The sequence below is a fragment of the Microchirus variegatus genome (assembly GCF_963457635.1).
Source record: "Microchirus variegatus genome assembly, chromosome: 4".
NCBI lineage: Eukaryota > Metazoa > Chordata > Actinopteri > Pleuronectiformes > Soleidae > Microchirus > Microchirus variegatus.
Genome location: NC_139805.1, coordinates 5,615,338 through 5,627,576, shown reverse-complemented (window position 1 = coordinate 5,627,576; position 12,239 = coordinate 5,615,338). Strand labels below are relative to the sequence as shown.

The following is a 12,239-nucleotide window of genomic DNA, read 5'->3' as shown; positions in this document are numbered from 1 at the left end:
GTGGGGTGTGGATGTAAGTGGGGGTATGCATGTTTACCCTTTAGTATGATCATTAGAGAGCACAACAAACACTATTGTTATGTCAAGGTAGTATTGTGTAACTATATGGCTGGTGATTAGGATGCATATTTCTTTTATCATGATAAGTAGAGAGCAAAGACCAAGCCATTTACATTTAGGGCATTTAACAGACACTTCTGCCCAAAGCCACTTACAATAAGCAGACAGTATTGTCTGCCTTCCTTCCGGTTATGTACTACAATATAAAAAGCATATTAATACATGTTAATTTATTGCTATTTTATTTTCAGAATGCCACCAGCAAGGAGAGAGTCGCGATACAGTGTGCAGGATGTGATTGGTATCGTCCAAACTGGAGAGAGTGAAGTTGACATGGAACTCGAGGACACTGACGAGAGTGATGAAGACTCAGATGAAGATGTCTGTCAGCAAGTGGACAAAGAAAACATACAACCCATGGACTGTCCAGCTGATAATTACCTGGACATCGATCCAAAAACAATCAAACACACCATGCCCCGTCCCAGGTATCCTTGGCCGAAAAAAGATTTAATCAGTGCCAACACATTTTTTTCTGGTCTGGGTATCACAGGAAATGACATTTCCCTCCTCGCACCATTGGAATATTTCCAGAAGTTTGTGTCCGAAGACATGATTGAGGCTCTGACACAAAACACAAATGAGTACAGCTTTCAGACACTTGGAACATCTGTAAACACCACTGCAAACGAAATTAAAACAATGTTTGGCATGTACCTGAGGATGGGCCTAGTACAAATGGCTGGAACCCGTATGTATTGGGAGACAGAGACACGGTACTCCCCTGTTGCTGATGTGATGCCACGGAACAGATTCCAATCCCTGTTGACCTCATTACATTTTGTAAAGAACATGACGGTATCTGAGACAAAAAAGAAAGACAAACTATGGAAACTCAGACCATGGCTTGAATCATTCAGAGATAGATGCCTGCATGTGGTATCAGAAGAGCACAACTTTGTGGATGAGATGATGATTCCTGAGGATTTGTTGGACTCATTTACAGCCAAATATAAGTTCCCTATCAAATCCCGTCGCCGATACATGCACATCTTTTGGCACACCATCATCCTCGCTGTGGTCAATGCCTGGCTCCTCTACAAGCGAGACTGCAAAGCTCTCAAGATGTCTGGCAAAGAGACGATGAACAGGAGACAGTTTCAGGCACAGCTAGCATCCTCTCTCATCCTGGTAAACACAACGCTTCAAACTCCAAAGAGAGGACGACCATCTTTAGGCAAAGGGAGCCCAACAACACAGGCAGTGGCGTCAGGAAGCCCTCTGAATGCTCAGAAGAGACCATCCAAGAGATGTGCACGCCTCCCATCGGATGTGCGCAAGGACCAAGTTGCACATTTCCCAGTGAAGACAGGGAGAGGACGCTGCAGACACTGCAATAAAGGATACACTAACACGCAATGTAGAAAGTGTGATGTTCGTCTTTGCTTTTCAGAGGACAGGAACTGTTTTTGGGACTTTCACTACCAATGAAAGTCAGCCATGAAAAGAAAAAAACGAATGAAGAAGCGGCAAAAAAAAAAAGAGCTAGAGTTTAATTCTGTTTACTATTTTTTTTATTATTATTATTATTTTTAAATAAATGACTTCATAAAAATATGACTCACGTGTGATTATTATGAATGTTATATATGTTTATGGGGCTAAGTAAGTAATCAACCCTGCAAATGAACCCTTAGTGGTTCTGAATTGTTCAGATACTGAAGTACAAATACAAACATTCTGCTCCCAACTAAGACCAATGTTGCAATATTACAACATTTCTCTAAAAACCTACATAAACATTACAAAATATCTGAAAGGTAAAATATTTCGATTGTTTTTATACCTTTGGTTCTTACAGGGCTGAAGTAGTTTGAAGAGTACCTATTCACATTTTATTTTTCTCTGGGAACACCCTGGATTTTTTTCTGATAATGATTAAGGTGACCATTCAATAGGTGTATAAAGCAAGACAGTATCAGCGTGTTGTTAGATGATTAACAGAGTCCTTTCCTGCGTCCACTAGATGGCAAGTTCATAAACAAAAAATATTTACATGAATCTAATGTTGTATGATATAAAATAGCTAAACTGGACACAATGTGTCCTTTCCTGGATACAGACCAATAAGTGTAAACTATAGATTTGCAATCTGGTCATTAAAATTATTACAAATGGGATTTCTTTCTGTTATGTTTCCTTTGGTGGCCCTCAGTCCAACGTTGGGTCCCTAAATTGGCCCTCGGGTATCAAAACTTTGAGAGCCCCTGGTCTAGAGCATGTACATATTTAGTTACTGTGGAATAGATTGATCAAATTTCATTTAGAGCTTGTTATATATTTGTTGCAATTTTACAACACTGGGTCTTTGTGGTAGTCAAAATCGCAGGCTTGTTGTAGTGGGCACAAACAGGTTGTATTCCCTCCACAACACCACTGCCTGAAACAGAGTATTTTCTTTATACATGGACAGTATACAGTCTACCCTTGTGTTGTTTTCTTGTCAAATTTGACTGATTTAAAAGTTTTATCTCTAAAAATTATTTAATTTGATCAGACTGACCTAGAATCCCATGTCTTTGTCAACAAAGAGGACATCAACAAACAATTCAGTTCTGGGAAAGGTGTAAATGTTCCTGAATGTGGGGTGTGGATGTAAGTGGGGGTATGCATGTTTACCCTTTAGTATGATCATTAGAGAGCACAACAAACACTATTGTTATGTCAAGGTAGTATTGTGTAAATATATGGCTGGTGATTAGGATGCATATTTCTTTTATCATGATAAGTAGAGAGCAAAGGCTAAGCCATTTAAGTGCCAACACTTGTTTTTCTGGTCTGGGTATCAGCTATCATTATGAATTGTAAATGTTTGTATGGGGCTAAGTAAGCAATCAACCCTCCAAATTAATCCTTAGTTGTTCTGAATTGTTGTTCAGATAGCGAAAGTACAAATACAGAAATTCTGCTCCCAACTTAGCCCAATGTTGCAACATTACAACATTTCTCTAAAAACCTACATAAACATAAAAAAAAATCTGAAAGGTAAAATATTTCTTTTGTTTTTCTACATTTGGTTCTTACAGGGCTGAAGTAGTTTGATGAGTACCTACTGAAATGCACACTGCACACTGACATTTATATTCATATTTCATTTAATTTTTCTCTGGGAACACCCTGGGACCTCTTCATAGAAGAATTTTTTTCTGATCATGATTAAACATTACAATACAAACCATGCAAACATTACAATGGACATATCTCCTTCAAATATTATACAATTTGAATGTGTTAAATATTGTTGGAAAGCTTAGAAATCACACTTTCGGAATAACCTCAAAATGTCCCTTGGGTTCTACTTGTTGCTGGTTTTGCCATGGCTGGAAACCTTTTAGAGTAAGCAACGTTCTGGTGTTTGACTTTCTCTCCTGTGTTGCTATTTATGGAGCAGGTGTAAAGTTAGTAACTTGTTTTCCAGTGTTTTTGCAGTGTAATGTCCATGAAGCATAACGAAACTCTGCCACACAGTATACTGCAGACAGATGTGTGCTTGTGTGTGTGTGTGGGATGAGTCATCTGCAGGTTCACAGCAGCAAGCAGTTTTTCAGCGCTTGTTAGGGAAACATTGTCCATGTTATATTCCACTGAGGCCCTTCAAGGACACACTTTTTCTTATTCTCTCTCTCCTTCTCTCTCTCTCCCTCCCTCCCTCCCTCTCACTCTCTCTCTCCCTCTCTCTCTCTCTCTCTCCCAGACTCCCAGATGGTTTTACGCAGCTCCTGAATCTGACCCAGCTCTTCTTAAACGATGCCTTCCTGGAGTGTTTGCCGTCTAACTTTGGCAGGTAAACTTGTGTGCATGCATGTGTGTGTGCACGCTCACAAGAGTAATAAGTCGGTGATTCCAAAAACTCTATATGGGGAACCACCTTTTTATATATGGAAAACTGTTGTGAACCAAAATCAAAATATAAATCATGACAAGGAGTAAAATCAGGATTTCCAAGAAATGTTTGGTCACTGAATTACAACTTCATGTTGTTTAAAACATACACACACAAATCCTGTATAGAAGGTTGGAAAAATAATGTTATTTTAAAATTTGAAATGGGTATTTTGCCTCATTTACATAATTTGGCCCACTATTACATTCCTAGTAACAGTTTAAGTTTCAGTTGTTGTGCCTTCTGTTATCCAGACTCTCCAAACTACGGATCCTTGAGCTGAGAGAGAACCACCTGAAAACCATGCCAAAGTAAGATAAAGCACCATATGTGTCTGCGGCTGTTTGTGCAAACAAATGCAACACACAAATACACACACAGAGAGGGATGTTCCATGGTAGTACCAAGTGTATCATTGCCTTCTCAAGCAAGCTTATGATTATTGATCCCAGACAGGTGTTCATAAATACTGGTGAAGCCTGTTAGAACAGCAGTGTTTTCACATGTTTTTAATCTGAAATAAAACGGAATAATCAGCCTGTTTTCATGAACATAGAAGAGACACTATTGTATCTAAGCATTTCTGCATTCCTCCTTATTTTCTGTGGATATGTGAAGGAAGTATGGAGCAAATTGGGCAGCTGTAGCCTAGTGGTTAGGGCTGCGAGCTCGAGACCGGAAGGTAGCCGGTTCAATCCCCGAACAGCTGAAGTGCTGTTGAGCAAGGCACCTAAACGCCTCACTGCTCCCCGAGCGCCGCTCACTGGCATGGCAGCTCACTGCGATGGGTTAGCATGTTCTCCACCTCACTGTGTGCTGTGTGTGTTCACTAACTCACTGCAGAATTAAATTTTGGGTTCTTAATCTAATACTTTGCATCAATAATCTACACTTATCTTTGAGTGCATCTGGACATGAGCAATTACTAAATGAACTTTTTTAAGAATCTCAATGCCGTTACCAGATCATATTACTGCTGACCCGAAATCCAATGACAGTGAATAACTCCTGTGTGATCATGTGTATTTTAAATTTGTATTAAATTCAGAGGTTTATTTTGTGGATAATAATAAAGTACAGGGTGGTACAAGGCGAGAAAACTAGTCTGCACTAAATAGTAATAATAATCATTGGAAGAGGAGTGCACAAGTAACATAATGCAAAGAAACGCTTCAAGGCAAAAAGCAAAAACGAAAAATGTAAACTGTACTAAGCCTATGTGTGTAACAGTTGTACTGTTTCTCAGGTCCATCCACAGACTGACACAGTTGGAGAGGTTGGATCTGGGTAGCAATGAATTTTCTGATATGGTGAGAATGACTGAGGTCATTATTTTGTACGTTCATGTCGCTGTGTATTTAGAATCACAGGGTGATTGTTGTGGACTCAAACATGGAATACAACAGATTAGTTTAAGAGGGAAAAACCTCTGGAGACACATAACACATTTTTGGATCCATGCATCATCACAATTTCTTTTTTGTCAATTAATATTAGTTATATTAGTATCTAATTATGTAGGGATGACTTTTTTCTGTCTGATAGCACAGTCATGAGTATTTGCTCATATCAATATAATTCCACACAGCTCACATGATCACTGTATCCCTCACCCAAAGTCAGGTCACATGATCTTGGTCAAAATGTAAAATAATTAAACTCACAAGGGGGATGCTCACTTCCTCACTTCAGACGCTGGTTTAAGCTTTAATCACTCCAGCATACTTTTCATATTTTATGTGACCAGCTAGCAACATTATATTGAGTTTTTATTTGCTTTTCTTCATATATTACACATTTTAAAATGATTTTGCACAGACTCTGCTTTCAAACTATCACACAAGACTTTTCACAGCTGTGGAATACGACGCTTCAAAATTCCATAAAGCCCCCTCTACAAAGAATATCAACAAGCCTGTGTTAAATCAGCCATTTATGTGATAACGAGGGTTTTGAGATCATATTGTGAACATGTTTATTTTTCTCACATACTAGTTATCTTATGGACACATCCCTACGTATGTCAGTTCAGTGTTTAATAACCGTCTTTGCTCTATGTGCGTGTTAGCCAGAGGTTTTGGAACAAATCCACAACTTGAAGGAGCTGTGGCTGGATAACAACTCTCTTCAGTCTATACCAGGGGTAAGACGTGCGTGCGTGTGTGTGACAAAAAGCAGCACTGGGAATAATTGGATGCCATTCTGCTTAAAAATGTTTTGCCACGGTGTCTGTTTTTTTGTCATTCGATTGTCTCCTCGCCCCTTGTCTCCTCGTCCCTTGTCTCCTCGCCCTTGTCTCCTCGTCCCTTGTGTCTGCAGTCGTTAGGGAAGCTTCGTCAGTTGCGGTATCTGGACTTGGCTAAGAATCGCATTGAGACGTTGGACACAGACATTTCAGGCTGTGAGGCCTTAGAGGACCTGCTGCTGTCCTCCAACATGCTGCAGCACCTCCCTGACTCTATAGGTAAACTCATAAAGACACAAACACACACACGCAATTACACACGTCTGTGTAACAGTGTGTCTCAAAAAGAACATCACATCATGTCCATTGACTCATAATGAGTATTGGAGCCAAACTGAAGAGGAAAAAATGTAATCTATCCAGAATCGTAATATTATGAGAAAAAAAGTCATCATATTACAAGAAAAAAAATCATAATTTTTACGAGGATAAAGTCATAACATTATGAAAATAAAGTCATACTATTTAAAAAAAAGTCACGATATTATGATAAAAAAGTTGTAATATTATGAAAAAAATTATAATATTATGAGAAAAAAGTCATAATATCTTAATATTAAAGAAATCATAATATGACAGGAAAAAGGTAATAAGTTAACAAGAATGAAGTCGTAATACTATGAGAATAAAGTCATATTACAAGAAAAAAGTCATAATTTAACAAGAATAAATTTGTAATATTACAAGAATAAAGTCATATTAGTCATTTCCTCCTCCAGTCTGCAAAAGAGACGATTTCCTCCAAGTCTCATGCTAAAGATAATGCAGTGCTGATGTGACAAAAAGATCAAGTATTTCTTATTACTTCTCATTTGAATTACTTTTGTTTTAAATCTTACACTGATAAAAACATACATACTTATGGGTATACTTGAGTGTATTTTCTGTTCTAAATGCTGCACACTGGCCCTTTAGTGCGGTCGATGTGCTCTGTGGTTTTCAAATGATGCTCAAACAGGAAGAATGTAACGTTTTGTTTGTTGGGCTATTTTCAGTGTCTCTGATTAACATGCATTAGGTTTGCTGGGGAATAATTATGGCAGGAGGATGGTGTGTGTGTTTGTGTGTGTCTGTGCGTGTGTGTGTGTGTGGGAGTAAATCAAAATAAACTGTGGTGCCCATGGTAATGAAGGCTTCGATAGTGCTTCTGATATAGTTTGCAGCCAACTCTGGTGTTCTTTGGTGAAGCCTGTGAACACTTTGGGCGACACAGGCAGCGTTTGATGAACGCATCAGATTATTTTAGGCGGTTGTGTGCCACACGAAGAAGACGTTTTAAATCGCCACAGCTCCCTGCTATGATATTAATAACCGGCATTTCAGACCACAGTGTGCTGTGTCTGTGTCTTTGATGAGAAACCACGTCTTTATGATGCGATTATGTGCTTTGTGGAACAGGGATGTTGAAGAAGCTGACAACTCTGAAGGTGGACGACAACCAACTGACCTCACTGCCCAACACCATTGGGAGGTATGCTCCAACACACACACATGTACACAGAAATGATAATATAAGGGTGCACCTAAACCGTAACCGTTGTATCTTCTGTCAGGAGGGTGATTGTACATTTTTTTGGTGGGTTGTTGTTGTTTTTTCTTGTTTATTGCTGTTAGCTGCTGTGTTGTTATACTGGCTGATGATTGGGGGGGTTCTGTGTGTTATGTTTGCTGCGTTGCTGTGGCATTAGTCCGAAGCCCAAGCAAGGGTGAGTAACATTAGCCTCCTGGATCCAGGGGTGCGTTCAGAGACAGACAGATGTTCAAATTCATTGCAGATAACAAGGAAATTACATGCAAACATGAATTCTGTCTCAATTTAAAGGCACATACTGTAATGATGAGATATTCGTTCCTCATGGTTTCCAATCTTTTTATATATATTTATCATATTTGGGTTGAAATAAAAATAGAAAAACCCCACAGGGTTTGGAATACCAGAAATGATTGCATGTAAAAAAAAAAAGATCACAGTTATTTTGAAAAATTCTCATTATAATCCATCACAGTTTTGTAAGCCGCTGCAGCCAATAGTGTGTGGAGAAAAGAAAAAAATACATATTAAAGAAACTGAGATATTTCTAGATATATTTGAATATCTAAATATTGTTGAGCTGAAGTGATTTGGTTTTATTTTGGAGTTTTTGCTAATTTGGTTACAAAAGTGCAAATTAATACCTCTAAAAAACACAAGGTTAAAAAACACTGGTTTGGAGCAAATAACACAAGTAAATGAAGGCACCATAAAGATTTGGGCTGGCGCTGGATTTAAATTAATTCACAGTATTCAATTATAAAGGAATTTCGGGTTAAGCATTTTGAAAAACAACCACCTTCTGAATTCTGAAGTCTTTACATGTGTCACATTTTACACAGATTATCAAGAGGATTCCAGACTGTAAGCAAGAATAACTTGTGCATTTTTAACTTCAGGGTTGATAGAACTGAGAGGAAAGACAACCCCGAACAAGACCTACAATAATAGAAATGATAACTGATTAATCTGAGTCCATGTCTGTGTGTTAAACAGTATACTTTTCATTAAAAAAACAAACCTCGGTTAATCTGTGATGGATTATATCTTTAAAAACACTGCTGTTTTTTTTGTTAAACAGTCAATGTGATCTCAACTAAACACTCTTTGCAACGGATTTGTATCTGAACACTGGAAAAAACAAACATTTTGTCTTCCTGAACAAGTCCCAGATTTTAGGCTCAATAAGTAGCATTGTAGATGCATTATTTCCCCTCTGATCAAATCATACAGGATCCTTTGTGTATAACCTCATCAGTATAAACTGTACTTATACCATACATGTGTGTGTGTTTACTGAATAATAATAATAATAATAATTAACCCATTATTCCTGTTCTGTTTATACAAAAGATGAGTCTATATTCCCATTTGAGCTTTATTTACTTAAAATCTATGTGTATAATTTATGCTTGAATCTTACCAATACTACAATGTAAAAAAATAATTCTGTATCATTATATATATATTTCCACTGACCTAAATTATTTAAGTTACTGTATATCTATCACCATTTTTAGGTTCAAGTCAAGTCGGATCTTTTCTTCTTTGGTGTTTTATGGCAATTAGCATCTGTAACGTTGCCTTTCTGCCTGCTTCCTCTCTGTATTTTCAGTCATTTCAGTCCTTTTTTGGCCAGTGTTGTGTTACATCACAGCTGTGAAATGGGTCACTATATACATATACTGTACATGTCTCTGAATTTATACTGGTATGAAGCTTTATTTTGCTACTTTTAGCTACATTTCTGAAGTGATCTCATGCAGCGGTGATGAGGTCAGCACAGAGAAGAGATCAGGTGCAGCTTCTTCTTTGCCTCTTTTTGGGTAACGCATACATAACTAGGCTCATTACTGCCCCCCTGAGACCCAGAGATTGATGCTTTATATCAACCGTATACCACTGTTCTCTGGGAGCTTTGGGGACTGTATCAACCACCGTGTGGGAGACCCGAGTCCTGAGTGGGAGTGACTTTAAAGCGTTAAGAGTTTCTTGCTGAGTCACTGGAACACATTAGTATAATTTTGAGAGCTCCAAAGAGAGAGATGTGAATCTGTGAACTGACCCACTGATGTTTCATGTTGGCAAACCAAAGGGCTTCTAAAAAAATCATCCAAGGAGAGATCAAAAGTCTGGGCCACGCTGTTGATGTAGTGGTCGGAAAACATTTTCTCTGGTTTCCTCCCACAGTTCAAACCCAGGCATATTTGGGGATTAGTTAAATTGGATGATTGTTGTCTCTATGTGTCCCTGTGATGGGCTGGTGATCTGTCCAGGGTGAACCCAGCCTTTCACCCTATGTTAGCTGGGATTGGCACCAGTGACCCTCATGTGGAGGATAAAGGGGTAGAAGATGGAGATCAAAAGTCTCATTTGACACATTCAGTTCTTGCTTGGGAGATATTTTTCTCTACTTTTTCTATATTTAGTTTTAAGTAGAAATAAAAATGCCTGAAGGAAAAACTATACTCTAATTTCCTCTCCTCTCCTCTGTGGCACCGTATGCTGGCCCAGATGGTCCAGTCCACCAGGAATAATAATAGCAGACTAATGCAATGTTAACAGTGACAGCACTTTTATGTAAAAATTGTTGTCTCATTAGCATTAGCCTACTGGAAGCATGCTGAAAGGCCAGTGATGGCAGCGAGGACCGGGCTGGAGGCCGGTGAGGGTCATGTTTAAAGCCGGCTGTGGATGTTACTGTGAATCCTGAGGATGAGGTTGAAAAATGAGGATTAGTGGACATCAAATTAAATCAGATTAAATTCCTGATTTAGTGTAATTTGTCAGTTATGGCTTAATGAATTGATTGAGTGATGAGGTTCTTCAATTCTAAGTTGTTGCTACTGTCCCAAGACATATATTTTCTTCTTATCATTACATGAAAGGAGATGAGTGGTATTATAATGTATTTTTTTATTATTGTCAAAAAATCCCCTTTGTCTCAGACTTTGAGACGAGCTCTCGTCGCTAGTGACTGACGATGTAAATCAGTGAAAGGTTAAAAATTACCTTTCATTTGAAGCCTCAGTAAACTGCTTAAACAGCTGTGCATTCCAGCTCCAAACACACTATTAACACCACTGTGAATAGTGCATTGTTTTCAGCTCAAGATTAAAAAACATTTTGTGCACTGATGAGCAGTGGGATGTGGGATGAACTAAAAATAAACGACACAGCTTGTGCTCATGTTAATGAAGTTGCATGAAACCCAGTGCAACAATGGAGCCCAATTTTTTTCTCTGCCGTGCTGCTGTGATTCGTTCGCGCTGTCGGTCACTGACTCACTCATGATTCGCGAACGAACTGACACACGGAGAACTGGAGAACTGTGGCTGAGGACATGAATCTCGTTTGCGCTGTCACTCACTCACTGACTGCACTCAGGGAGGACGTGAGTCACGTAGTAGGGGACTGGGCTCCTGCTAAGCACTGAACGATTCGGTGAACGAATCTTTTGAACGAATCATTTTAATGAACGGATTCTAGTGATTAGGTACACTCAAAAGAACTGCCGATCCCATCACTAGTGTGTATCCGTCTCCGCTAGTGAAGGGATCGGCAGGTCATTTGAGTTCGCAACTCAAACGAGATTCACGTCCACAGCCACAGTTCACCAGTTCTCTGTGTGTCAGTTTGTTCGCGAACCATGAGTAAGTCAATGACTGACAGTTCTTTTTACTAGTCGCTCCCTCCCCGCCCGGCGCACGTTGGCTGGCGTCGTTTGCCGAAGATTCACGAGTGAGTGACGGCGTCGGCGAACGACTTCACGAGTGATTCACAGAACGCGGCAGTTCCACTCCCGGCCGCCACGATCGCTGCTGAGCTCAACTGAACTAAGAAAGGAACAAATCAGTTCATGAAGTGATTCCAGTCAGTTCGTTCACTCAAAAGATTCGTTTTTTTTCGAACGAATCATTCATGACCGACACGACGTAGAAGCATGAAGGCTCGAGGGGTCTCCGTGGTTACGCAGTCGGATAACACATTACGCAGTCGGAGAAGTATACTATGGCCTTTAGTTTTTGTTTTTTCAGACGTAGTTTTTGGGACAATAACGGAGCGATATATGGCGACGGAGACATCATCCGAGAGTGAAGTGACTCATTCGTGGTTTCAGTCAAAGCAGAGGATTTGCTGACATTGAGTAGAAACCTCCCTTACCCTTTAAAGCCTGTATATCTTAAGTGATCTAGTGTTGTAGCAGAGACTCTGTAGCCTGAAGGATGATTTCCTGTGTGTGTCATTTTCTCTGTATCTCTTTCCGTCTGTCTGCTTATTTCATGCAGTCTGTCTCTGTTGGAGGAGTTGGACTGTAGTTGTAATGAGTTGGAGTCGTTGCCTCCCACCATCGGGTACCTGCACAGCCTGAGGACCTTCGCTGCTGATGAGAACTTCCTCACAGACCTGCCCCGGGAGGTAAGGACACTCACTCACTCACTCACTCACTCACTCACTCA

General features: G+C 39.5%; 1 protein-coding gene across 1 annotated transcript in view; it reads left to right on the top strand.

Moving 5' to 3' along the window:
• Positions 1-12,239, top strand: part of lrrc7 (leucine rich repeat containing 7) — a gene marked incomplete at both ends in the record, with an annotated part of 53,777 nt that overhangs the window by 8,986 nt on the left and 32,552 nt on the right. Inside the window, 8 exons of the mRNA XM_083888429.1 lie at positions 3,815-3,904; positions 4,258-4,314; positions 5,250-5,313; positions 6,072-6,146; positions 6,323-6,467; positions 7,647-7,719; positions 7,937-7,954; positions 12,069-12,198. Of these exons, the coding sequence (XP_083744555.1) occupies positions 3,815-3,904; positions 4,258-4,314; positions 5,250-5,313; positions 6,072-6,146; positions 6,323-6,467; positions 7,647-7,719; positions 7,937-7,954; positions 12,069-12,198 (652 nt within the window). The remainder of the gene's footprint in view (positions 1-3,814; positions 3,905-4,257; positions 4,315-5,249; positions 5,314-6,071; positions 6,147-6,322; positions 6,468-7,646; positions 7,720-7,936; positions 7,955-12,068; positions 12,199-12,239) is intronic.